Below are 27,399 nucleotides of genomic sequence, written 5' to 3'. Positions count from 1 at the left end.
GTTCCAGGCTGCGCCCACTTCTGAGGTCACTCCTCGGGAAGGAGCCCAAATGGGAGACGTATACGCGAAAACATGTCGAAATAAAAGCTTTGCGTAACGGGTGCGGAGACGCGGTGCGTTAAGCCTCGACACGGTTGCCATGTCCACATCGCATCAGTCGAATTGACGCCTGCACGCTGTTACGCAAGTTGCCTACCAGACAAGGGGCACGAATTCACAATGCGTAATTTCCACATAGCCGGGATGATGTATATCAATTCTATTGCAATGCGCACTCGTCGGCATGATAGATGGAGCTCGCTCAGACTCGCTCACAACTCGTATTTATGCGGTTCACTCGGACTCCTGCTGACTTCGGCCTCGACGTACAATTTACTGCAAACCTTCGACTAACACACTTTCCTCGTGCACTTGTAACAGGGAAGTTTATTGCGTACTGGTAACATCAGTTCCGGGGAGTACAAACAAAATAACTTCAGTGGGGCGTCCAAACAACTGAGAATAGGCATGACGATATGTGCGCTTAGCGATGTTAGGACGATAGGCGAAAGGACGGTCTATGGTCCAGCCATCATGACGCTTCCACATATACAGGTATGAATTCCGATGAACACGCTCAAGTTTCTATTCGAATGCGATATTTTCCGTATTTCTCTTATGATCAGTTGGGGATAGATTGCCTTAATTGTCATTGTTTTTACACTTTTTGACACTTAGCTTTGCTACGAAGCTGTTCCTTTGTTCTTTTAAATGCCGCATTCCCACTTAGATGCCATTGCACCCTGCTCTTTGAGGATGCAGAAAAAAAGGAAAGAGGGATAAATGGTGCGAAGCATAAGTCACAGTGCCTTTTCATTTCAGGGCGTGCAACATTACGGCAGCCACTAATTTTCGCGCGGAGCACTTAGGTGGCAACGTTCACGGCTTGCGCCGAACCTTCCTTGTTCTCGACGCTAGCACTGCGGCTGCCTTGGCGGCCACGCTGGCTGTCGTTAGCCTTGCGACTGCTGCGGCGGCGACCCTGGTTGTGGTCGGACTCGTGAGCTGGTGGTTTCGACTCCTCGGCAACACGTTCTTCCTTTTCTCGCGCTGGTGCTTCGGTGCCATGCTTCCTCACGCTAGGCGCCTGGTTGATCGGCTCGTTGATCCTGGACTTCTTGTCGGTCTTGTCGATGGGCTTGGGTTTCTCGCCCGGCACTGCTTCGTCATCACCGTAGAAGTTCTTGATGCGCTTGCAGTAGTAGGTCATGATACACTGGAAGAAAGTGCTCAAGCATAGCAGGAACGTCGTGAAACCGTTGATCAGGTAGCGCATCTTGGGCAGGTCGTATATCCAGCAACCGCCGCGTTCGCCGCATCGGTCCTCCCAGACGATGCAGGAGGCGTCCGTCAGGGCTCCGTACATGAGCGGGTACGGTATGAAAGCTGTGTTCAAGCGAGGCAAACGATTACGTGAAAAATGACGCTGTATACTTGTACCTTTTCAGCTGGTCGAACTGCGCGTTGGGACAAGATGAAAAGGAAGGTGCAAGACAAACAAGTGCGATTTACTGACATGCCGTGACACATTTATTGTCATGCAAATCATGTTTTGTTTTGCTTTTTATGCTTTTTTCATGGCCTATCACGTGTGTTTTTGATGGCTTTTAGCTGTTTTATCGATAACTCCTTAACATGCTATTTTCCATGGTTTTGAGTTGTTCCATTGCTATAGCCCTTAGAGCACATATCACATGGGCTGGGACTGTTAAAAGGCTGATTTAGTCCCTCAGCGAACCCAAATGTTAGTCTGTGCTTGTTTGACGTGCTTCTTTCCTCTTGTCTTGATCCACCGCGGAGTTCCACCACACTCAACTCTTACCAACATTCCCAAATCGATACGCTGCTTACTACTAGCTGTGCCCCACGGGCACAGCTAATGACATTAACTTCTTAATGCCTTAAGATTTGAGGCACTTTTTGTTGCCACACTGACAAATAAATTCGCACTCACCTTAATGCCATTCATCGCATAATGTTTTCACTGAAACGTATCCGACTGACAAATGCGCACTCTCAAATTGAAAGATTGCTTTGTGTAGTAGACATAAAACATTTGAAGTGGCATTAACCATGCCCTAAATATTTTATGCATGACTTTTAACAAATCAAATGTTATTTTTGAGTAGCAATTTAGCAGAATTCATGTCAGAATAGCAACAGCAATTGCATGGATACCCGCCGTGTGGGATTACGGGCTCCGCATTCAAATTATAATGACCAAAGTGCCTGTCATCAGTTTCAAACAACGCTTCAAAAGACAGAAAAAAACTCATGCTATTTGCAGTGTGGTGTCCTTGCACATTTCACTATGTCTGAACGATGATTATAGTTGTTAGAATGCATGTATATATTAAAGTTACCCTTGAATTGTTCATTACAAAGTCACTGTTAACGACATCATCTTGTCCCATGCCATTAACTTTAAAAGACTGAAAGTTTCGGCAAAAAAAAAAGTAAGAGTCACTCAGGAACCTAATGTCATGACTACTGAATGTAATTTCTTCGGCCCGTGTGGCACGGGCAGTCGTCCCACCGGCCAGTCGTTGTAAAGGCGTTGATTACTCACCGAACAAGGTCAAAATGAGCAGATATGTTGTGAATGCCAGACTTTTGTCCCTTGGTTGTATGCACCTAAAAAAAATTAATGTGTTATTTTAGTAGCGAACCACAGTAAAACATAACTCTGCCTAAGTTTGTAACAATGGACAACTTATCAAAAGTACCCTTGTCTTTAATACGTAGTGATCATTTTAAATAACCACTGAAGCACATTCAACGGATTAGGGCTGTTTAAAGCCCACATGGAGCAAGATATCACTTTTTCCAAACTCGTTTCAAATGAATCAGTCTAGCCTATGTACTTCAGCTATTTGATTTCTCATGGTTTCTACATTCTTTGGCTAATTAATTGGCTTCTTGCATCTTAGCTTATGCCTTCACTTTTTTTTTAATTTAGGTGAGTGCGGGCTCTTACCATTCTATGGTCACTTCATCGAATTTTGCCAACTACTTCTACATCCTGTACAATGCCTCGGTGTGCACACAGAATGAAGTTAATTTAATTTTTAGTTTCACCATTAGGACTTTGTTGCGTCCATTTACGGTTAGCCAGTTTTCTGAAGAAGGTATTCAAGATCCGTAAGTTACTACGCTCTGCGATTTCTATCTAATAACTCAGCTCTGGCATTTCAAAAGCCGATGCCATATTTCTCACAGCATGTTCTCCTGCTTGTTTCTTGCCTATTTTGACATCAAAGTTGGCCATCAGAATAGTATACAGTGTCTTTTTTTGTGCCTGACTCTACGTTTTGATAGAAGCGTTCAACCAAATGATCCTCATGGTTTGATGTAGGCGCGAAGGTCTGTACTCTACCTTCATCTTGTACCTTTTGGTAAACTTAATTGTGATACCTGCCAGCCTCTCACTGATGCTATAGTATTCCTTTGTGTTGCCAGCGATAATCGTTCAGATTCCAAGTTCAGAGCAAAGTTCAGATTCCAATAGCGATTGAATGATTGATATGTGGGGTTTAACGTCCCAAAACCACTATATGATTATGAGAGACGCCGTGGTGGAGGGCTCCGGAAATTTAGACCACCTGGGGTTCTTTAACGTGCACCCAGATTCCAATAGCGGCCTGTCCGGTCCCAGAAATTATTAACACCCTCTGCCGCGTCACAGGTCTGACCACCACCTTGTACAGTTGCTTCACAGCCGCTGGGGACTGAGCGCCAAGGTTTAATTGCTGTAGTCATGGGAGGTAGTGGTCAAGTACCAGGGTGGCTAATCCTGCTCTGGTGAGAAAGTGCATTGCTGGCTCGTGGTCGCCAGTGAGGCCACACCCCAGGCATCTTCTTTTTTCTTTAAACGATTCATTTATCTCGCATTTCAAGTAAATACACAACTGGGAATGATCCGGCATTTGCATTCAAACCGAATTTTGTCATTACATGCTAGGCTAATGCGCTAGTAAAGGTAAGAGGTTCCCTTGCACTTTTTTTAGCACTGTAGAATACCACCCGACCGCTCTCAACTTACATGATTCGTAGCTCGCCTGGTCTTTTCTAAACTGTTTGAAAGTTCATTTTTCTTTAACAAAAAAAGTCACTCGGCGTGGTTTCGAACTTCTGACTTGGCGAGCTTAGGCCGGCTTAGCGCCTTGAATAACCCTCCTTGTCCCGCGTTCATTCTCTCCTAACATCTTCCTGTTTCGCTCAATTTCGACATTGTTGGCTTCAAATTGTCCGTAATGTCAGAATTTAGCTGATTTAGAGTAGTTGGTTTTTACTATGTTTCCATAACTGATGATTAAACGTCCAAAAACCACCATATAATTACGAGAGACGCCCTAGTGGAGGGCTCTGGAGATTTCGACCACCTGGGGTTATTTAGCGTGCACCCAAATCTGAGCACACGGGCCTCAGCATTTTCACCTCGAATGAAAATGCAGCCGCCGCCGCCGCCGCCGCCGGGATTCGATCCCGTGACCTGCGGGTCAGCAGCCGAGTACCTTAGCCATTAGACCACCGCGGTGGGGCTATGTTTCCATAACTTTACGTAATACTCATATATATTTGTATTCACTTGTATTTTTTTCTATTTATTTGCATTGAAGTACGATAATAACCACTTCCGGTAAAATGGAATCCTTGCCATGGCCATTGAAAGAGCTGTGGCAGGTCTTGTGTAAATAGCTGTAATAAAATAACAGGTGAATGCATGTATAGCATAACGAAAGCTGTTGGCCTAATTGACCAACGGAATAATAATAATAAATAATTTACATCGGCTGATTTAGTCATTGATTGATAGATACTGTCAGGATCACGGTCGAAAGCGACGTGCTGCTCTGCAATGAGGCCTATGTTCAGGGGAAGACAGACGCTTTAAGATATGAAAAATTTGAGGACTTGGGCCGTTTTGACAAGCGGACGTTTCGACAAGCAGACTTGTCTTCTTCAAGGCTGCAACTACCTAAAGTACTCGTATTCTTCAAGAGTTCAAATGCTTAGCACTTGCAGCATTGAAGAAGACATGCTCGCTTGTCGAAACGTCGCCTCCAAGGACGGCCCAGATCCACAAATTTTTCATCTCCAGATATGACGTCATACGTGATGTCTGTGCTCGGGTCACTCGGCCGCGAGCTGTTTAGGCGCAAACTGACTTTTCCAACCAGAGCATTTTCAGCGCTTCTTGATGGCAGCCCACTTTTATCAAGGTTTGGGAGAACACGTGGGGCAAACTACTGCATTTGAACCGTTCTTATCGCATATTTGCCGCGAAAGACTTTCGCTTGTACCACTCTCACGATTACGTTTGGAATGACTTGTCTCGAGCTCAGTCATCACTTCTCGGCGTGGCCAGCATAGAGATTACGTTTACGATCACGTTACAACGGAGTGCAAGCGAAAAGTTTTGTGCAGCAACAAGCAATCGATAAGGGGTGGTCGAACAGAGTTGCGTTGTCCGTTCCACGTGTTCTGCCATCTTTCGGTAAAACGTAATAACCCGCAAGCAATGGAAATTCCGGTCTACACAGTCTGCGCCGAATTCGTGAGCGTCGAGGACACGTGTTTGCGGATCCGATGAAGCGAAGTTGTGAAAGTATCCAGCCGGGGAACGTTGCAAGCCTCTGGGGTGCGGAAACAGCAAACAGGGATCGTTGCTATAGTCGAAACGGTGATGATGATGTTTGGTGTGGCAAGGGCCATTCATTGGCCAAAGAGCGGCACGTCATGGGACTAGTCGAAACGGTGGCCGAGACCTCTCCATTTCGTCTGTGCTTCCGTGAAGTTTAGCAGAGACGTGAAATATAGATACTACTGCTTACTACGTGCTCCAAAAAAGATGAGAATGTGCAGCGTTTTCGCAGAGCTCCTGTATACTGGCTCAGAGGCGCACCTTAAAAGCAGCAGAGTTGTTCCAACCAGGGTTGTTCCCTACACTACGTTGACGATGAAGTTGATCGTGGCGAACAGAAACATTGAGGAGTGGCATTGCTGACTGCATCTTGTGGGGGTGATGCCACCCATGGTGAAGTTCGTAAAGTTCTCGGGAATTAGACATCGGCAGTCGGCGTACTCCTGCAGAAATCGACGTAAGTTTTTTTTTGCCTGTATTATTCTGAAAATTTGAGTGAACTAACGGTACCGACTAAGTACATAAATTATTCGTGCCCTCGTTGGTACTGACAACTCGTATAATTGTTGGCTACCTTAGAATTTTGTCGTCGGGGGAAGAAGAGGGTAGGATATTGTTAAGTCTTGTTGCACCAGAAAGCGGCAAGGGGGGCGGGTGGAATGTGTACTTCCTTTGCATCCCCTACCTACGACTATATGTTGGCTTCCGTTGTCATCTTCGACACCGATAGTTACTTTTCGAGTTTGATGCGGCGTATAAAGTTTTCGACTTAAACGCAGTGCAACAATACTCACCTCGTTAACTAGTGGGCCCTGCGAGCAGCCAGCAAAGCAGGCCGAGAAGTATTGCTTTTGTGTCGTCACGTCGCACACCGGGTGATATACGCTCGTGCTGCAGTAACACTCGTCATTGCATTCGTTGTGAATAGTCAACCTTGGTGAAACGACAAGAGGAGGAAAGACCAGAAACGTATGTTTGTGTTGTCGGATTGGGGTAAGTAAAAACGTCGCACTAAAAGATAAATGGCTCAGTATCGCGTGTAATTGGGCTAGCTAGTGTACATTGCCAAATTGGTTTCCATTCTCTAGCACGTACGCAGTAGTCAGTTCTCACGTCTAGAAAGACGGAACGTCGCTCTAGACACGAGTTGACCCCTGCACTAGTTAAACGCCGCAGAACGGAACACAAATTGTTGCTTTCTGATGGCATGCAGTGCGAAGCAAATACGTAGAACAACGCCGAACATTTTCATACATAAATGTGTATCGCATCACCGAAATAAGAGTGCGTACTCCTCTAAAATGTTACACAGCGCAACTTACATTCATATGTCGAGTCCCACCGATTGTTCTCTGGTGTAAATCGACACGACGGCTCATACCTGCCGCGGTAGCCTAGAGGTGGTGGCGCTCGATTACTGCAGAAGGTCAAGGTATCGGATCCCAGCCGATGTGCCCGCATTTACATAATGCTAGAGGCTCATGCATTAAGAATTGTGTGCACGTTAAAGAAACACAGGTAGTCGGAACTTCCTATGTCCTCCACAACGGTGCCCTCGTAGTCATATAGTATATAGTTTTGAGGACCTAAACAGCTATTTACATTAGGACACAAACACACCAGAAAGGTTGAGCGTTAGCGCCGTGTTTGTCGTCTCTCGTCATCTCGTTTCTAGTTCTGTGTTATCTTTTTTAAGGTAAAGAGTACCTGAAGAGCGCGAGGAAGCACGCACGCTCACAATACGTTTAACAAATTCTGCTTGCCCACGAAAAGTGGTAGTGATTTTGGTGTACGGTGCCCGGTAGCTTTTAATCGAGACACGCGTGTTCAACGCATTATCACCAGCTGACAGAGGGCGTTGAAGCAATTCGGTGGACGTTTCAAGCTTCCGATCAAGAGTAGAACGCGATGGTGTATTAGGGCCCCATGCGCGCACCGCCTTCTCCAGTGCTATAGCCTCACTTCGGTTCTCGGTGTGTGTCTCAACCAGGCCGTGAGGAAACGAACGACTGCGCGTGCGACTTTGGTCACTTGAAAATGTCGTAATACACACTGGAAAGAAAGTTAAGTGCCCACTATACACCATAATTCTTTCTTTTGTGAATCAGCAAAGGACCCGTTACGCGTTAGTAACGCAACACGCGAACCTGCAGCCGCTACTCACTAGATGGGTGCCTTCGCCGCTAATTGTGATTAAATATTTCTGAGTGCTTTGTAATTCGCGGGGCCCCGCCGCGGTGATCTAGTGGCTAAGGTACTCGGCTACTGACTCGCAGGGCGCGGGTTCGAATCCCGGCTGCGGCGGCTGCATTTCCGATGGAGGCGGAAATGTTGTAGGCCCGTGTGCTCAGATTTGGGTGCACGTTAAAGAACCCCAGGTGGTCTAAATTTCCGGAGCCCTCCACTACGGCGTCTCTCATAATCATATAGTGGTTTTGGGACGTTAAACCCCACATATCAATAAATCATTTGTAATTCGCGGGTCTCCAAAATAACCGCCACTTCTTCTTACATGCGTTAAGCCGACTTCTTCCCCTACATTACATCTGCATATTGTTTTTCCTAAGCAGTTTAAAGCAATAGCGTAGCTCTTTGGGGAAACACCACCTTCCAACGCTGACGGCCTGGTTTCAAATCTCACTCGAACCAAGCATTATAAATGCGAAGCATTTCTTAGCGAACTTCGGCGACTGTGAGCGGTTTCTATCTATCTATCTATCTATCTATCTATCTATCTATCTATCTATCTATCTATCTATCTATCTATCTATCTATCTATCTATCTATCTATCTATCTATCTATCTATCTATCTATCTATCTATCTATCTATCTATCTATCTATCTATCTATCTATCTATCTATCTATCTATCTATCTATCTATCTATCTATCTAAGTATCTATCTATCTATCTATCTATCTATCTATCTATCTATCTATCTATCTATCTATCTATCTATCTATCTATCTATCTATCTATCTATCTATCTATCTATCTAAACACAAGCGACCGACCCTAAAAAAAACATCATGACATGCGTGCCGTGTATCAACATGACTACATGCCACGCTCATGATGCGCGGGCGGCTGTTTTGCTTGCGTCACATATACTAAATTTGGCATTACAGTACGTGAATGGATGACGAGGGTATGGGGCTGGTGCAAACATGATAATCAAGGTATGATACTTGTGCAAAGATGATAAACTTGAGATGCGTGTCATGTAACAACATTACATGCTACGCTCACGATGCGCTGGCGGCTGTTTTGCTAGCGTCACATATACTAATTTTGGCATTACAGTACGTGAATGGATGATGAGGGTATGGGACTAGTGCAAACATGATAATCAAGGTATGATACTGGTGCGAAGATGATAAACTTGAGATGCGTGTCATGTAACAACTTTACATGCTACGCTCACGATGCGCTCGTGACCATTTTGCTAGCTCCACATGTACCAATCTCGCTATTACGTGACGCGAACGGACGACATAGGTAAATGACACATCCAATTATGATAATCATGGCATGCGTGTCATGTAACAACTTGACTACATGCCGCACTGATGACGTGCTCGAGGCCGTTTTGCTAGCTTCACATATGCCAAATTTGGTGTTACGTGGCGCCAATGGATGACGAACGTATGTGACTGATGCAAACATGATAATTATGACATGCGTGTCATGTGAGAACATGAATACATACCACAGTCAAGGCGCCAATACATTTCGACGTGACGTGGTGCGCGTGCTCGCCGGCGCTCATTTCGTCGGGTCACGCCGGCGTTGCCACGCCAGGCACCAGTCCTGCCATGTACTTGCAGGTGCGCGCCGTGCTGCGTTGCTTTGACGAATGCGCGTTTTAGCCCGTCCGGCGTCCATTCGTCACGAAAAGAGGAAGACGCAGTGTTGTCTGGGTAGCGCATCGGTGCGAAATGCAGCATGTCATATTTTGCGCCGGTTGTCGTCGGGCCGCGCCGACGGGCGCCGGTCGCGCCGGTCGCGCCTGGTGTCAGACTATAGAATGATGATGATGATGATGATGATGATGATGAATGATGATGATGATGATGAAGAAATAACTTCATTGAATATACAGTGAATGGAAGGCCCGGGCCTAGGGCTGCCTAGATGACCGCTTGGAGCTGATGCTCCCGCGCTGCCTCCAGGGCTCGCTGACTATATATAGAGGGCTCGTGTTTTGCTATAACGTAGCGTCGCTGTACCCAGCGTGGGCTACATTGAAGTATATTGGGTCCTTCATGATGCGCTCGCGGCCGTTTTGCTAACTGCACATATAAAAAATTTGGCGTAACGTTACGTCAATGAATGACGAAAGTATACGACTGGTGCGAACATGATAATGCTGACAAGCATGCCATTTAGGAATATGAAAAGATACCACGCTCACAGCGTGCTCGTGGCCGTTTTGCGAGCTCCACACATACTAAATTTGATGTCACGTGACGTGAGTAGATAATGAAGGTAAACGACACATCCAAACATGGTAATCATGACACGTAAGTCATCAATTACTTCCACCTCGTAACATTGTACTGATTTTAGAGTGACATATCAACCTTCCTCATTCGTGCTTCGCATATCATTGATTACCACTGTACGTGGGATCTGCCTTTTTTTTTGTACAAGGCACAAGTTCACCTCTTAAATAACAAGCTTATCTTTCTCCCCCTCGTCTTTTGTGGATTCCGGTGACAGAGACGCCTTGTGCAATATGACGAAGGCACAAGGAAAAGTAAATCAAACGAAAATTCTGAAGCACTCGACTGAGGATTCGAACCTGTGACCCTTCGCTCCACAGCGCGTCGCGTTAGACGACTCTGCCACGCGCCATGCATCCAACGGCATAATAACGGCGAGCCATCCATACACACCATTTACGACTGGCAGCGTGCAGATCTCAGAGGATCTTGGTCGCCTTCTCTATCACGCAAGTCTACCAACGTTTTCTTTCAGTTTGAAAACTGCATGCCCTTGAGACACGCCCGAAAAAGTGTCCCCTTTTTGTACCCACTCGCAATCCGGAGAAAAAAACAAAAACAAAAACCAGGCACACTTGCATCACACGTCACCGCTTGGCAGGGGCCGCAGAAGGATCACTCTTCACTCAAAGCGGCGCAGTTTAAAAGAAACAGAAATATCTGGAAGCGTCGGGTTCTGCATAATCAACGCTTGCAGCGCGCTGCTCAAACACAAAGACGTAACCATTGATACTTATTAGTTCGCGCTTGACATGTTTATACGTGTGCATTATTTTCGTACGTCCTTACTAGTGCCGTAGGGGGTGCGCTGAAAGTTTGCAGCTGCTCGTCGTTCTTCGTGTGACGTTCCAATTTCTGGCTAGAACATTCATCTCTTCATCCATGCGGGGAAACTGTGACTTTTACTTTTGCGTTTAGAGAAGTGACACAGTGAGACGCGAATTCTCACCTGCCATTCGAGTCGGGAGTTAGGGGGAAATCGATGGAGGAGCAGGTGATGGTCATGATTCCAAGAAACGACAGAGCAGCGAAAGCAGCCGCGCTCGCGTTCGCCATGCCTACTACTCTTGGCGAAGGCTTCAGTAAATGCACGAACATACTGCCCAGGCCGACGCCAATCACGTGGGAGAGGATGTTGGAAATGTCTGCGTTCAATTGCGAAGCCGTGAGCCAAGGCTTACAAAATAAGATTGCTTAACGAACACCAAGGAAGAAGTACCAAGTCTCGAAGAACGTCCAACCGTTCAGCAGTTTTCAACACCACTCATTAGATACACTTGGGACTTCATTGTAAAATACTTAATTCACTCTGCGAAGCTATACGCGCTTTGTAGTAGGACACTGTAATTTTATCAGAATTTTGTAGGTCTCTACTGCCTAAAACCAGGCATGGTGGTCTTGTGGCTAACGCACTCGGCCACTGACCTGCTGGTTGTGGGATTGAACCGCGGACGTGGCAGCCACATTTTCGGTGGAACCGAAATGGCAGAGGCCCGTTTACTGTGTGATGCCAGTGCACGTTGAGCAGCACCAAATTGTAGAAATTCCCAGAGCCCTCCACTATGGCATCTCTCATAATCATATTGTGGTTTAGGGATGGTGAACCCCAACATTATTATTATTATTATTATTATTATTATTATTATTATTATTATTATTATTATTATTATTATTATTATTATTATTATTATTATTATTAATATTATTATTATTATCATTCGTACAATCAGGGGTCGTAATCAGTAATTGGCTTTCTTCTACAGATACAGTTTATTTTCACCATATTTTCCCTCATTTACGGCAGGTCTTCGCTGTGGCCAACGAGAGATGGCGCCAGATGCGCATATACCCTCCAGTAAGTGAATTTTATGTCCCCAAATCTTGGTCATGAGCGATGTTGCCCCTGTCACTTGGACCTTCACAGTATCCCCGTTATTAAGTTGTCTGTAACATTTTCCCCTTTGTTTGCGCCAAGTAAACCGTGTGTTAACGGATTGGCGCCTTTTTCACTTGGACCTTCAAAGTGTCCCCGTTATTGAGTTGTCTGTAGGCTTTTTTTTTTGTTTATGCTAAGTAAACCATGTGGTTACGGATTGGCGGCTTTCATGGCGTAGATCTAGCCGTAGTTTATTTGCGATTCCTCCAGCACCAACTTCGTAAATGAGACAATAGAGCAAGAGGTGGTCCCGCCGACTCTCTTCTTGACCTCTGCGAGCCTCTCTTTGACTTGCATCTCTCGATGAGGTACAGGTCTTCCCTCTATGCACTGAGGTACAGGTCTTCCCTCTATGCACTGGGGTACAGTTCTTCCCTCTATGCACTTGGCCTCAATCATACCCCTCAGGGCATGTTAGCAGCTGCACGCCGAAGTTGTCAACGGCAGAACAGTTTCGCTGTAAAAACTGGAAACATTTTTGTCGTGTTTGAAAATCACTTTTACGCGATGCCAAGATCACCATATCTCACCACCTGACGAGGCTTGCTGTAGGCCGGAGAGAGCACCAAATGAAAAATACAGGCGTAGAAGCCGCCTTTAAATACCCGCCGCACCAACATTTCGTGATGTCACAAATTTTGACATCTGCTAGAATTTACCTAATTATCAGCCAGTATTTACGACGTAAATTACGTTATTGAACTAATTTTCTGTCGTATCCGCACACGCTTCTTAGTTTGCAGACACCATTGGTACCGATTAATTCATTCACACCCAACGCTTCTTCGTTTTAAAAGCTTAAACGGGGTCAGGACTCCGCAATTAGCTCCGGCACACGCGCCGTTAATCCTGGAAGCCGTGATCAGATGAATGAAACTACTCTATAGGCCACGAGAAAAAAGTCATTCCTGTAGCTTACGCTGCGATCCTGCTGCGTTTTTTGCACACGCATGGTATTTCTCGGCAGGCCCATGTGCTCAGATTTGGGTGCACGGTAAACAACACCAGGTGGTCAAAATTTCCTTTGCCCTCCACTACGGCGTCTATCATAATCATTAGGTGGTTTCGGGACGTTCAACCCCCGCATATCATATCATGCTATTTCTTTGTGAGAATAAAAGACAATAATCACTCTGTAAGGTGTTAAATATCCTAATAATGGTATGGTTTGTAGACTCACCGGCCAGTAGACTCGCGTCGGACGCTGACTGTGCAAACTGATGCTGGGCGTACCTAGGGAAGGAAAGGGCATAGCCACCGATGGCTATGTACGCTACCACGGAGTGGAACATTCGGAACATGTACACGGGGTTCCTGGCCAATCTTCTGAGTCTCTTTATCAACTCTGAAAAAAAAAATGATGGCAAAATAAAACATACCGCAATAATGCTAGGCTTCTAAGACATTAATATTGTAGTCATTATTTTCAGAGGACTATAATTCATGTATTGGAACTGAGCTGCGAGATTGGTGATAAAGATTAGTGTGGTAAATCAATGGTGAGAACACTTGCGGCCAGAAGAGCCTGAGCAATATAGCGATCTTGCTGCGTACCAGAAAACGACTGTTGTAATGTTGGGGTTATCGTTGTAGCGGTAAATTAATAAGTACTCTAGCCGGACCAAGACGTATGAGGATGGACAGACAGACAGACAGACAGACAGACAGACAGACAGACAGACAGACAGACAGACAGACAGACGTGTGGGCAGACATACGGGTGGGCAGACATATAGATAGATAGATAGATAGATAGATAGATAGATAGATAGATAGATAGGTAGATAGATAGATAGATAGATAGATAGATAGATAGATAGATATGGTTAATGGTCTCCTAATTACCTGATATGTCTTTTATCACAGTAGATGATCCGACTCCCACTTGTTCCTTGTTCGTTTCGGATCCTGAGTGCATTTTGTTTGGAAAAAGGAACATAAGAATCGTGCCCATCAAGATTCCCAAGGCGATGAAGATGTACCCGAACCACCAAGCTCCAATCCATCTGGGGTCGCCGGGCTTCAATGAGGTCGTCTCTGACAAGTTGCGTGGAGAGAGGCAAAGAAACAACCCCCTTGTCCCGTTAATGAAAATAATCCTCGCGTTTTCTCGTGCACGATGTTCTCCAGCCAATATTTGTGCATTTATTACCCGGTTATCTCTCGCGCGATAGTCAACAAGCCCAAGCCCGAGAAAGCCTGCCTTTTAGAAATTAATTTATATCGACGTTAAGCGTCTTGCATTGGCCGAAACCACTCTGCAACACATTTAAAGCATAGCCAGAAAACACTGCCGTTCAGCATACGGCCTGGAATTTATAGTCAACTATCAGAAGCAACTAGGAATGGTTCCTTTATTTCTACGAATGATGTCATAAACCCAAATGACCACGCCAAATGGCTGATTTGAATGCCATCGTCTGTCTTGAGCTGCAAGCCGCGAAGTTATTGATGCCGCCGTGGGAGGCCGCCATATGCAAAGCGCGCGGTCGCAATCACGCTGAAAGTAATTCGCGCGTTCTTCGCGAGCCGTCACCCGATTTCATCACGGGCCTGTTGTTATGGAAGCAAGCGAGTACCTCAGTTTATGCGATATTGCTGCTATATTTCCAATACGTACTATATGCACAAGCATAAAACGATATGCTTACGCGTAAGATCTTCAGGGTACTTCAGGGTTAGAAATGCGAGGGCGAAACCCAGGACTGGTCCTATTAGACGGAACACCATGACGTAGCCTGTAGTATACAAAATGACAACGTCGAATTAGTGAATTTTTTTACCAAGGTGGCATCTTGTTTCACAACGTTACTGTGCATCGTTTATCATGACGAGTACTGTGATTTTATGTTAAATATTTGATTTTTCCCTACAATAAAAAAGTCATGTTACCTGAAGCATTCCTTTGCTAAGACTTCCCATACCATTTTTCGCCCATGACATAATGCTGATTAATGTTAGGCATGAAATTCCGTTAGCTCCATTTTTCGACAGCCTGCAAGTATGCTTGGCCGCTGACCTGTTGCTCCGAATGACGCGGCTTCGAACCCTGGCCACGGCAACAACATATTGCCACTAGTACAAGTTCTGAAACTATTATTTCCACAGATGCTAGCATGCTTGTATGTGCCGCTGTTCAGAAGAGGACAAAGATGCGCGTGCAGAGAAAAACAATAGTCGTACTGCCGTTGTTCGAATCAGTTTGACGTCCTTGTGTGCCCTTATCAGTAGGTTACAGTTACGTTGTAACGTGACACTGGTGGAGGTGCTGGGTAATAGTCTATGCACTGTTACCACGAGGAAGATCTCGGTCCCAACATTGACGCCTTAGTAGAAACAGCCAACCTTCGACGCAGTCGGCGGCAACTAGGCCTACCACCCCAGTTCAGCCCTCTTCCGGAACGCTCCAGAACCATGGCATATGCGACAACTGCAAGCCAGACTGAACCATCCGCGACTCCGCCAGCACCATGGCTACCAGCCTCCCGAACGCCAAAGCCCTTCCATGGGGAGCCCTACGAAGACGTTGAAGACTGGCTGGACCAATACGATCGAGTCGCCGTCGCCAACGAGTGGGACGAGCACCGGAAACTGCGGTATGTCTATTTCTACCTGGAGGATTTGGCGCGTATTTGGTTCGAGAATCACGAGGCCGCCCTGACAACCTTGCCGGTGTTTTGCACTCAGCTGCGGAACACGTATGGTAGCGCTGACCGGAAAGAACAAGCCGAACGTCTCCTCAATTCTCGCAATCAACGACCCAATGAAAGCGTGGCCATGTTTGTTGAGGAGATGTCTCGTCTGTTCCGTCGAGCGGATTCTGCAATGACGGAAGACAAAAAGGTGCGCATTCTGATGCGGGGTGTCAAGGAGCAGCTGTTTGCAGGACTTGTACGAAACCCACCAGCTACCGTGGCAGAATTCCTCCGTGAAGCGACGACAATGGAGCGAATGCTGAGACAGCGATCTTCGCAGTATGAGCGGTCCGACAACCTTGCATGTCTGTCAGCACCCTTGGTAACACCCGATGTCACGAGCGTGAGAGACCTTGCTGAGCTAGTCCGTAGCATTGTACGCGACGAGCTGCAAAAGCTTCACGCAGTGCCTTCACAGCCTCAAGTGGCTGCTCTGACAGACGTCGTCCGTGAAGAGGTGCGGCAGCTGGTACGACCATTAGCGCCACCTCCAACCGAAGCTCCTCTGCTAACGTATGCGGAAGCTGTACGTACTCCTGCATCGGCAGCCAGCTATTTCCCCCGACCGACTAGTCTGCAGACGCCACAGCACTTCTCGGGCGGGCCACGCTATGAAAACCAACGACTGACTTGCCTGCAGATGCCGCAGTACTTTTCGGGCCCACCACACTATGAGAATCCGCGACCCAATTTGCGTAAATCTAGCGTGTGGCGCGCTTCCGACAATCGGCCACTATGCTACCACTGTGGTGAGCCAGGTCACCTGCACCGGGAGTGCTCGTACAGACAGATGGGCCTACCTGGATTTCGGCCAGACGCTCGTCGGCCCAGGGACGGCGAACGACCCCGCGGCATCGCAGAATACTTGGCAAGTCTACCGTCTCCGAATCTTCAGCGACGCCAATCACGCTCTCCGTCTCCTCGACGCTCTACGTCCGCGAATCAATACTCCACTTTCGCCGATGTTGTTGCGGGACGATCCGCTAGGTCCCCAAGTCCACGCCGGGTAAACTAGAATCAGCGGCCTCCGGGGGTGGGACCGCTGTTAAGCTATCGTCAAAACAGCCTCCTCCGACCCTTCCACCGACCTTCGACGATACCTTTCAGCCGACACCTCACATCGCTGACGAACCCGTTTCTGCTGACATTGCCGTTCGTGTCGACAACCATCCAGTGACTGCTCTAGTCGACACCGGCGCCGACTACTCAGTTATCAGCGCTGAACTTGTGGCTGAACTCAGAAAAGTCACGACTCCTTGGGGGCATGGACCAAACCTTCGGACAGCCGGTGGTCATCTCTTGACACCAATCGGGAGATGCACCGCAAGGCTGCAAATCTGTGAGTCGACGTTCGTTGCTTCTTTCGTTGTGCTTCCCGACTGCTCCCGGAAAGTAATCCTTGGCATGGATTTCCTTCGTGAGCACGGCGCTGTTATAAATCTTCGAGACTGCCTCGTAACGTTTGCTGACGACTATGGCCCGAAGCCTAGAGATACCAATCCGCAGAAGACTGCGCTTCGCATTGTCGACGACACCGTCACACTTCCGCCACACACCAGTATGTTCGTTACAGTACAGGGCGACATAGACCATGACAGTAGTGGTATTGCTGAAGCCAACCTTTCGGTGCTCTTGTCTCAGCAAATCTGTATTGCCCGCGGCATAATTCAATTTAAACGTGGGATGACTGAGTTGTTGGTCACCAATTTTAGTGGATCATACCAACATTTGGCCAAGCGAACAACTATCGCTCATTTCGAATCCATTGACAATGAAGCGTGTGCGACGATAGCCCCAATTTCTGCAGCCGTTGAAAGTGACACCACGGTAACCGATGCAGTCGATGTCATCCGAAGCTGTCATGTGCACAGAAAGAGCAAATCCGCTGTATCCTCCGCATGTTTAGCGACTGTTTCGCGTCTACATCCAAGATAAAACAAACGCCAACAGTAAAGCACCGCATTGTCACTAACCATTCTGAGCGACCCATACGTCAACACGCCTACCGAGTATCACAAAAGGAACAAGAGGCTATACGTTCTCAAGTGAAGCAGATGCTCGAAGATGGCGTAATACAACCCTCGAACAGTCCATGGTCGTCCCCCGTCGTACTGGTAAAAAAGAAGGACGGCACTCTCCGATTTTGCGTCGATTGCCGCAAACTCAACAAAGTCACAAAGAAAGACGTTTATCCGCTTCCGCGCATCGACGACTCACTAGACCGCCTCCGACACGCCCGATACTTCTCCTCTATGGATTTACGCAGTGGCTACTGGCAGATCGAAGTTGATGAACGCGACCGAGAGAAAACAGCATTCATAACGCCTGATGGTCTGTACGAATTCAAGGTGCTGCCCTTCGGTCTGTGTTCTGCCCCTGCGACATTCCAGAGGATGATGGATACAGTGCTCTCCGGTCTCAAGTGGGAAGCATGCCTTGTTTACTTAGACGACGTCGTTGTCTTCTCCCAAACGTTTGAGCAGCATTTGCAGCGACTTAGATCTGTGTTTGCTGCAATTCGCACGGCAGGCCTATCACTGAAACCCGAAAAATGTCATTTTGGGTACAACGAATTAAAGTTCCTCGGTCACCTTGTTAGCCCTGATGGTATTCGGCCGGACCCAGACAAAACATTGGCTGTCGCAGATTTTCCACCACCTACCAACAAACGTGATGTGCGTCGATTTTTAGGCCTCTGCGCATACCTACAGACGCTTTGTGCAAAATTTCGCAAACATTGCCGAACCCCTCACTCGTCTGACAAAAGACGACGTTCCCTTCGTGTGGGGCCTTGAGCAAACACGCGCTTTCTCCGAGCTCCAGCAGCGTCTCCAATCTGAGCCCTTACTCGGACACTACGACGAATATGCCGACACTGAACTACACACAGACGCCAGTAACATCGGCCTTGGTGCAGTCCTTGTCCAGTGGCAAGGCGGTGTCGAACGCCCTATTGCTTATGCGAGTCGGATTTTATCATCTGCGGAGGCGAATTACACAACACCTGAAAAGGAGTGCCTAGCTGTTGTCTGGGCAATAGCTAAATTCAGACCGTACCTGTATGGTCGCCCGTTCAGAGTTGTTACCGATCATCATGCGCTCTGATGGTTGGCGAACCTTAAAGACCCTTCCGGACGTCTGGCGAGGTGGAGCTTACGCCTTCAGGAGTTCGATTTGACAGTCGTGTACAAGTCTGGCCGGAAGCATACTGACGCGGACTGCCTTTCCCGAGCTCCTCTTAAGACAGTGTCAGGTGATCACGATCTCAACGGCCGTTTTCTCTGCGCCGTTAGTGTATCCGACTTGGCCGAACAGCAGAAGAACGATTCCGAGCTTCGACAATTCATCGAATATCTCGAAGGCCGTACGCCGCATCCACCACCAGCATTCGCCCGCTCGTCATCATCGTTCTGCGTCCGCAGAAATATCCTCTATAAAAGAAACTTCGACCCTTACGCGACTGAGTACCTGCTCGTTGTCCTGCCAGCGTTACGAGCCGATGTCTTGTCCGCCTGTCACGATGAGCCTTCCTCAGGCCACTTGGGATACACACGTACCTTGGCCCGGATTCGCCAACACTACTACTGGCCTAAGCTCAGTCGAGACGTGAAGCATTACGTGAAGACGTGTCACGAGTGCCAGCGCCGTAAAGCACCACATCAGCGCCCAGCCGGCTTTTTGAAGCCCATCGCTCCTCCGACACAACCGTTCCAACAAATAGGCATGGATCTACTCGGACCTTTTCCCAAGTCTCGTGACGGCAACCGCTGGATTGTAGTCGCTACTGATTACATGACGCGCTACTGCGAAACGAAGGCATTACAACGTGGTACCGCCATTGAGACTGCCCACTTTTTTATGAAAAACATCGTCCTCCGACATGGAGCACCAGCAGTTGTCATAACTGATCGTGGCACAGCTTTTACCGCCCGGATGATACAAGACGTCATGCAGCTTAGCGGCACAGTACATCGAAAAACTACTGCATACCACCCACAAAGCAACGGCCTTACAGAGCGACTAAACAAGACGATCGCCGACATGCTATCCATGTACGTTGACCAAGACCACAAAAACTGGGATGACATTCTCCCTTATGTCACGTTCGCTTACAACACCGCTGTGCAAGAAACAACTGGATTCACACCATTCCGGTTGCTTCATGGCAGGGAGGTCACTACAATGCTCGATGCCATGCTTCTACCAGACAGACACCAGATTAGTGTCAAGACGAACGAATTTATCAGACTGGCAGACGCGGCTCGTAAGCTTGCAGTCGAACGAATTCATAAGCACCAACGCATTGACTCGCTGCGGTACAACGCTCGTCGTCGCGATGTCTCTTACCAACCCGGAGAACGAGTATGGCTGTGGACTCCCAATCGACAACGGGGCCGGTCGGAAAAGTTGTTACGCCGCTATTTTGGTCCCTATAGAGTTCTCCGTCGTCTCAGCGAAGTGAACTATGAGGTTCTTGACGAGGACATGGCTCGTCAATCCCGCCGTTTACAACAGCCACACGTCGTCCATGTTTCGAGGATGAAACCATTTTACCAACGCTGACTATTCGTCACTCTCCCTTGAGTAGACTTACAGTGATTGTGAACACCCCCTTGTGTACTGCTTATTGTGTGTGTTTTCATCTGGCAATAATGTTATGACATCGGGACGATGTCCTTTGGGAAGGGGGGTAATGCCACTAGTACAAGTTCTGAAACTATTATTTCCACAGATGCTAGCATGCTTGTATGTGCCGCTGTTCAGAAGAGGACAAAGATGCGCGTGCAGAGAAAAACAATAGTCGTACTGCCGTTGTTCGAATCAGTTTGACGTCCTTGTGTGCCCTTATCAGCAGGTTACAGTTACGTTGTAACGTGACAATATCAATGGAGGTGGAGTGCTAGTCTGCGTTGATTTAGAGGTGCACGTTAGCGAACCCCAGAGAGTCAAGACTTCCCGAGGCCTACACTACGTCGTCTCTCATGATTGTGTTGCAGTTCGGGGACGTAAAAAGCAAACAATTACTATTCAGACGGAACACAAGGGGGATAACGGTGCTACACTCGTATAAAACAGACACACACACAGGCGCAGTCTTGCAACTGATTTTATTTCACACAGTCCGCTTTTCGTTTCGCAAAAACCATCACCGCACATGCGCTGAGAAGTAAGCTACCATAACAAAAATCTTGATTTGATTGATGTGTGGGGTTTAACGTCCCAAAACCACCATATGATTATGAGAGACGTCGTAATGGAGGGCTCCGGAAATTTCGACCACCTGGGGTTCATTAACTCATAACAAAAATCTTAGCTATCACGATATGTCATTTCAACAACACTCATTGAAAAATCTATTTCCTATGTTATGCAAAAACACCGATGACTCACGGACACATTCACTTCCCTTTTTTTATAGTGTAGTACGCTTCGCAAATTTCCCTTGCTCTATTATCGTGGAAGCGGCTCTATACCTTAACTTCTTTCGGTTTCAGTTCACAATTTCACCCCGAGCAGTGGATAGGCTGCATTTGATAGGTTGCATTTGAGCAGTGGATAGGTTGCAAGTTGCCCGCTTCCATTTTTTTTTACTGACAATTTATGTTCACGCATGCACCCGTTCACACATCTTCCGGTTTGTCATATACATAACTCTTTACACTATGACAAGAAAATTTCATATACCACGTGAACGTTGCATTGCGTATATAAATGCGCACGCCTTTTTTCGCATCCTTGTCCCTTGTTTTGAACTAACCACGAATTAACAAAAAATGAATAAACTAAATCAATAGGCATAGCGCAATTATTCCCTTTGTGTTAATATTCACTAACTCGCCTAGCAACAAATTCTTCTAAATTACTATTCAGCATGTAAACTTGGGCAAGTTGATAGGACATCATTGAGTATAAAAACAGCGAAACAGGCAAAGATTTACGTAAGCAGCACTCACATCACTGTGTGTGTTACCTTCGTAAGTCTTTGCGCTGTTTGTATATTCAAATACTACTGACACGGCCGCTGGATCAAAGCGCACAGGGTGCGGCCTGCTGCGTGGAGCCGCCGCGCCTTGGCGAGGGAGGACGAGCGTTGTTGACAGTTGCTGCCGCAAGTTTCGCGATGGCGCTAGTAGTAGGGGACACACCGAAGAGACGCACGGGCGCGCTATGGCGAACGCGGCATTTTCGCGCCAATTTCTCGCCGCGGAATGAGGTTACATGCTCCAAACAAATATAGTCGTGTTCAGCTTGATGCGATCTGCCTCACAGTCCAGCTAGGTAGTTAGAGTGGCCAGTTAGTATGCCAAAAAACTGCTGTGTTCCACTGTGCGCGTCGAACACAAAGAAAAATTCTGGTTTGAGCTACCATGAATTTCCATCGAGTGCTGAACGACGACAAGCATGGCTCACCAACATCTCCCGGCAGGGATCTGGCGGAAAGGAACCGAGGTGGGTACCTAGTGACCGCTCTTCGGTTTGTTCCCTTCACTTCACCGAAAATGACTATAAGAAAGGCACCAAACTGAGAATGCTCCTGCCAACTGCTATCCCGACGGTGTTCCCCAATTACCCGTCCTATATGCAAAAGCCAAGGGCTCCAAGGATAAGAAAGTGGCCTTGAAGAGAAGTACCAGATGGTGGTTCATCAGCTTGTGCGAAAAAGAGTGCACGAAATGGCCCAGATGAAAGCAGGCATGAAGATGTTGAGCCTGATCTCTTCGGAGATCAAGAACATGTTGCACCAAGCGGGTCTTCGGACGGAACGTGGGACTGTTCATTGCCTGCTGATAGTATGTGCCAAACCAGTTCATGTACAGATAAAATGTCTCAAACAGACCTTGACCTTAAGCGGATGATAGAGGATGCGAAGAAAACGACGAAGCGCCTGCAGCGGAAAATTTCCCGCCTCAATAAGTCACTGCAGACGCTCCAAAGCCAGCAGGATACGGTTCGTGAACGGCTTCAAGCTTTCGAAAGCAACAAAGAAATCGCCTGTTTTGTGAGTGTACTAAGAGCCGCAGACGAAGGCCATAAAACCGCCGAATTTATGAAGAATCAAGTGTCGAATTTCGCTTCCAAGAAGCCAGCGTACACTGAATCAATTCTGAGGGAGTGCGTCCACTGGAAAGCGTGCTCCAACAGTGGATGCGAGTATGTGAGAACAAGGGGCCTGTTCAAGTTGTCGTGCCACACTACAGAAGTACATCGGGCACTCAACAGGCGAAATAGGCGTCACATCACTCATAACAGAACACCTCCGCGCAGAGTTTCAAGCGCTACAAGTCTAACAAGAAATCTTCTGCTCCCTAATCATCGATGAAATGGCGATACAGCAGAAAGTTAAGTACGATCGCTAACTTGATAAGGTTTTCGGTCTCGTTGATGGGTCCTGAGCAGCAATCATGTGCAACGCTTGAAGTGGCGAACAGGTTGTTGTGCTTCATCCTGCGAGGGCTATCAACTGCCTATGTAATAACAGTTGGGTACTTCTTTACCCGGTGCCTCAGGAGTGAGCAACTTCATTCTATGACAATGAATGTCATGAAGGCAGTCGAAGATGTGGGTTTCCGTGTAACGAGGATTGTTACCGACAATCACCAGTCAAATGTTGCGCTCTTCAAGAGCCTTTCCGAGGACGGAATGCTTGCGCATGTAGTGCCACATCCATTGCGACAAGGTGATCCTCTTTTTTTGTCTTTTGATCCGAATCACCTCATCAAGAACCTCAGAAATAATCTTGTGGAAAAAGAGATGATGGATGGAGATAATCTCATTCAAGGTGGTCTGTACTTGAAGAAGCTACTCAGCATTCAGTCACAGCTACTCGTAAAGCCAGTGAGGTTCCTAACACAGTCACACGTTGAACCGAACAACTTAGAAAAGATGAAAGTGTCAAGGGCTGCGCAAGTTTTCTCCCCAGTCGTAATAGCAACGCTTGAGTTCCTACAAGAAAACCCGCAATGCCACCCTGATGCGACAGAATTTCAGGACTGTTTGCCCACCATCACCTTCATGAAAATGGTGTCGAAGTGGTATGACCTTCACAATATTGGCGCTGTGAAGCCGCGTGGTCAAAGGGAAGAACCATTCTACTTGATCGACGACGACCGTCTTTCGTGGTTTGAAGTAGACTTCATCACGTACATCGAGGAGATTCAGCTTTCTGGTGGCAAAACAAAAAAGAAAATGACGAAAGAAACATGCGAGGCAACGATAATGAAGACGAGGTCAACTGTGGCATTGATTCAACATCTATTAGACAACAAGTAGGTTTTTCTTGTTTCACCTTCATATTTTTTATCGCAGTTACGTATATGTGTATTGACTTAGGTATCAAACAAACTTGTTTCCACCTTTCGCTACGTCTTGACCCCTGCCTTGAACAGCGACCCCGTGGAGTCCCTCTTTCAGTTGCTTTCGACAGTTTAACGGAGGCAACGATAGAGTTGATGCAAGAACCGCGGTCTTCACAGCCGAAAAGCTGTTAAAGGTATATTTGGTGCCCGTTGGAGAGCACACCCATGTAACCTACGCAATTTTTTCTCCAGGTTGTAATCCTCCAAGCTGCTAAGAGTGGGAACGCTCCCCATAGCTCCGAAACAAATGCACCTCTAAAACTCAAAGCCCGAGAAGGCAACACCGCGGCCGTGCCACTTGCGGTCGTCCTCGGTGCTAAGCGGCTTTCCTATGAGGTAGGAGTATTAAATGTTTGGCTTGCTGTGCCGGATGACCTGTAACTAGCACCCCTAGTATACCTGGCCGGATACATCGCGCGTGCATGTGAGGAGAAGGTAAGGACGATTATTTTTAAGCTTAGCATTATTTGCTGCATTCTTTCGAACGCGTCGCTAGCGCACCAGCCAGTCTTAATGTTCACTTCACTTTCGCCTTCTTTGAATGTTAACTATAATATGCGAACCAGCAGTTTTCCCTCTTTCTCATATTTTTCTCCTTTTGCCCTCTCTTTCGCCACTAAAAACCAAGGGCAGGGTTCCAGGCTGACCACGAGTGAAGAAAAACTCAGGTCAGTCCAGAGCCAGGGTTCCGGCCCGAATCAGGATGCGGGTCCCGCCCCGCCGGTGTGCCACCACTGTAAGGGTCGACACCAGATATGCTTGTATGCCACTCTTTTTTCCGTGGGTTGTTTCATTCCCACTCTTACGAAATTTAGATAATATTTTTCTTTAGCTAAGCGAAGTAAGAAAAGGAGCCTACATACTTGTCGCATAGTACTTTTGATGAAAATTTTACTTGGCTTGATTTTATTACTTGCAGTTGCCCTGTAAATCATGCAAGGTTCTCCTGCAAGAGACGAAACCATGTGGCAGCATCTACGATTTAGTGAAGAAAATCGATAACGGACAACTTCGGTATCCCAACATGGAGATCGTGAAGATTTGCAAACTCGCATGTGACTTTGTCAGTGAAGTGATGAAAGACACTGAAGTTCGAAGAAGTGGAAATCTGTGTAAACTTCTTCACTCAGCCCTCCTTCCACATTTGGTTACCTGCCCTGCACTACGGTGTGGTTCGGGCAGCCTTCAGCACACGAACCAGATCTGTGATGTTTTTTTTTAAAAAGCTGCTTCGACCACTCCTAGCTAACTGGGCAGGGAATGTGAGTGCCACTGTGCAACGTCTTGTAAGGCTGGCACACAAGCCCCTCTCCAGAAAAGTTCTGCGCCTTTGAGGACCATGGCACCTCCATTTTTTTTTTACCTTGTAATGCAGGCAAAATTGTTCTGCTGTATTAGAAAATATACTGATATTTTAGAGATTGTAGAGCTCCAGTTAATAAACGCACGTTTAATTGTAAGCACAATACCCGGCATTTTCATTATTTCCACATGCACAGCAAAGAAGACAATTTCATATTCAACAGTCTTCAAACGGGAAATATGCAGACAGATGCTAATTTAGAGTTACTATAGCTCCTGAAATACTCTGAAATGAATTGAGGGTTATGTAATCCACCGTCGCGCCAGCGGACAAAGGCAAACATAAAATCATGGCCTTTATTCAAAAGTGATTTTAACGAGAAGCTAAAACGTTGTGCTGTAGTTAAATGCCGTAAAAAGGGTCTGAAAGTTCTTTCAAGTCCTTTTGTAAAATAATATGAAATACGTGTATTAATCCTCTGGCCTGAGGACGGGGCAAACTTGTCATAAGCATGAATTTAAAGCTGACTGTCGCAGGGGCGGGATGGCTTAGTCGAGGCCACTCCGTCTCCCGTAGTAGCGATAAACCATTTGTCACAAGGGAATGGGTCCCGTAGTAGGTTGGAACAAAGCACTGAGAGGATATCAAATTCAAAGTGTCCGCTTGCAGCACGAAGAGTCGCGAGTTAAAACATCCCGGGAATTCGCGCGCGAACCGCTACTCCACCGCTTTTCATTGTCCTTGACCGGTGGCGCCACGGCGGCAGGCGAATGAACTCGGCCTCTCCCGCTGTTTCGGGCACACGCAGCAGGCCGCACCCTGTGCGCTTTGATCCAGCGGCCGTGCTACTGATTAGCTCAGCAAATATTAAAAAAAATATACGAGCTTCATGAGCCATCTTGATTTGCGAGCCAAGATGCCCTACACTCCATAAAACTTGTTGCTCGGCTAATTGGTTCTACCTTGCGCCCTTCCATAGTCACTCCATACCTTTTTTGTTTTATATTTCAGTATGCTTTAGTTGTTCGACTTACACATTCTGTCTTCGGTTTCAATTGAATGGCGTCAAAGAAGTTATGAGGTGGTGCTGTAGTCGTTAGCTGTTTCATAGAGGATGGCGTACTGCTAAAACAATACTCGAAGGAACGTTCAAAAGGGACGACAAATCTCACCAAAGTAGGCCGCCGTATAACTCTTCTCGACATTGTCGTCCATGTAGGTGCTGCCGATGGTGTAGTACGACGTGGTACCCAGGCCGTTGAGAAAGTTACCCGTGAACATCATCAGGACGGGACCGACAGAGTGGCCCCAGAACCACGGCACCTCGTCGCAAACCATGTTCGTTGAATTCAACGGACCGCCGCAGAAGTCCATATGCTGTACCTTTGTGCTCGAAGAATACATCATGTAGTGCTCACTGGGACCGTAGATAACGTAAGGCAACAGGTTGCACAGAGTCCCGAGGAAACAGCAAATCATTCCGGCGGATATCCAGTTGGGCTTGTTGGTGCGCCCGAGGAAGACGATGAGCACTATGTTGGCCAAGATGGGACTGACGTCGTCTCCGATCATGATGAAGGCCGACTGTCGACTCGACAGCGAGAACCTTCTCTCTATCGTGGACAGGGTGCCGGTCAAGTACATGCGGTAGGCACCCTGGCAGGTGCCCAGCACGGCGAGCACGATGGCGTACCACTTGGGCGTCGCGAACGCTTGCATCCACTGCGGCCTGAAGCTGCCTGTGCCGCACAGGTAGTCCCTGGCATTGCCGGCGTCATCGTTGCCGCGTAGCGGTTCGCGCGGTGGCGAAGCGCCGCCGTCCTTCGACGGCTGTGCGACAGCCACCTCTGCGGACAGGCTTCCGCGCGTTTTAGCAGTGTCATTGCTGCCCGCGGCCGCCTTACCTTTGTGGTCGTCCAT

At 47.3% G+C, this 27,399-nt stretch overlaps 1 protein-coding gene across 1 annotated transcript; it reads right to left on the bottom strand.

The window, feature by feature from the left end:
• Positions 1–826: 826 nt before the first annotated feature.
• LOC142817467 (solute carrier organic anion transporter family member 74D-like) lies at positions 827–27,399 on the bottom strand. Its single transcript, XM_075894480.1, has 7 exons — positions 26,652–27,399; positions 14,776–14,862; positions 13,970–14,161; positions 13,305–13,469; positions 11,138–11,333; positions 2,609–2,673; positions 827–1,425 (listed from the first exon to the last, which is right to left on the bottom strand). The coding sequence occupies exons 1-7, from the start codon at positions 27,397–27,399 to the stop codon at positions 905–907; spliced, it is 1,974 nt and encodes a 657-aa protein (XP_075750595.1). The 3' UTR covers positions 827–904.

This window comes from Rhipicephalus microplus, chromosome 5 (assembly GCF_043290135.1).
Source record: "Rhipicephalus microplus isolate Deutch F79 chromosome 5, USDA_Rmic, whole genome shotgun sequence".
Taxonomy (NCBI): Eukaryota; Metazoa; Arthropoda; class Arachnida; order Ixodida; family Ixodidae; genus Rhipicephalus; species Rhipicephalus microplus.
Note: the sequence above shows the minus strand (reverse complement) of the source record. Positions and strands in the feature narration are given on the sequence as shown.

What these genes read in the sequence shown, in the direction of transcription:
- LOC142817467 (XM_075894480.1), bottom strand. Translation starts at nt 27,399, where the DNA reads ATGGACGACCACAAAGGTAAGGCGGCCGCGGGCAGCAATGACACTGCT. An exon ending in TGTGATAAAAGACATATCAG is followed by an intron (nt 13,470 to 13,969) that starts GTAATTAGGAGA and finishes TTTTTTTTTCAG; the next exon opens with AGTTGATAAAGAGACTCAGA. An exon ending in GCTCATTTTGACCTTGTTCG is followed by an intron (nt 1,426 to 2,608) that starts GTGAGTAATCAA and finishes GCTTGAACACAG; the next exon opens with CTTTCATACCGTACCCGCTC.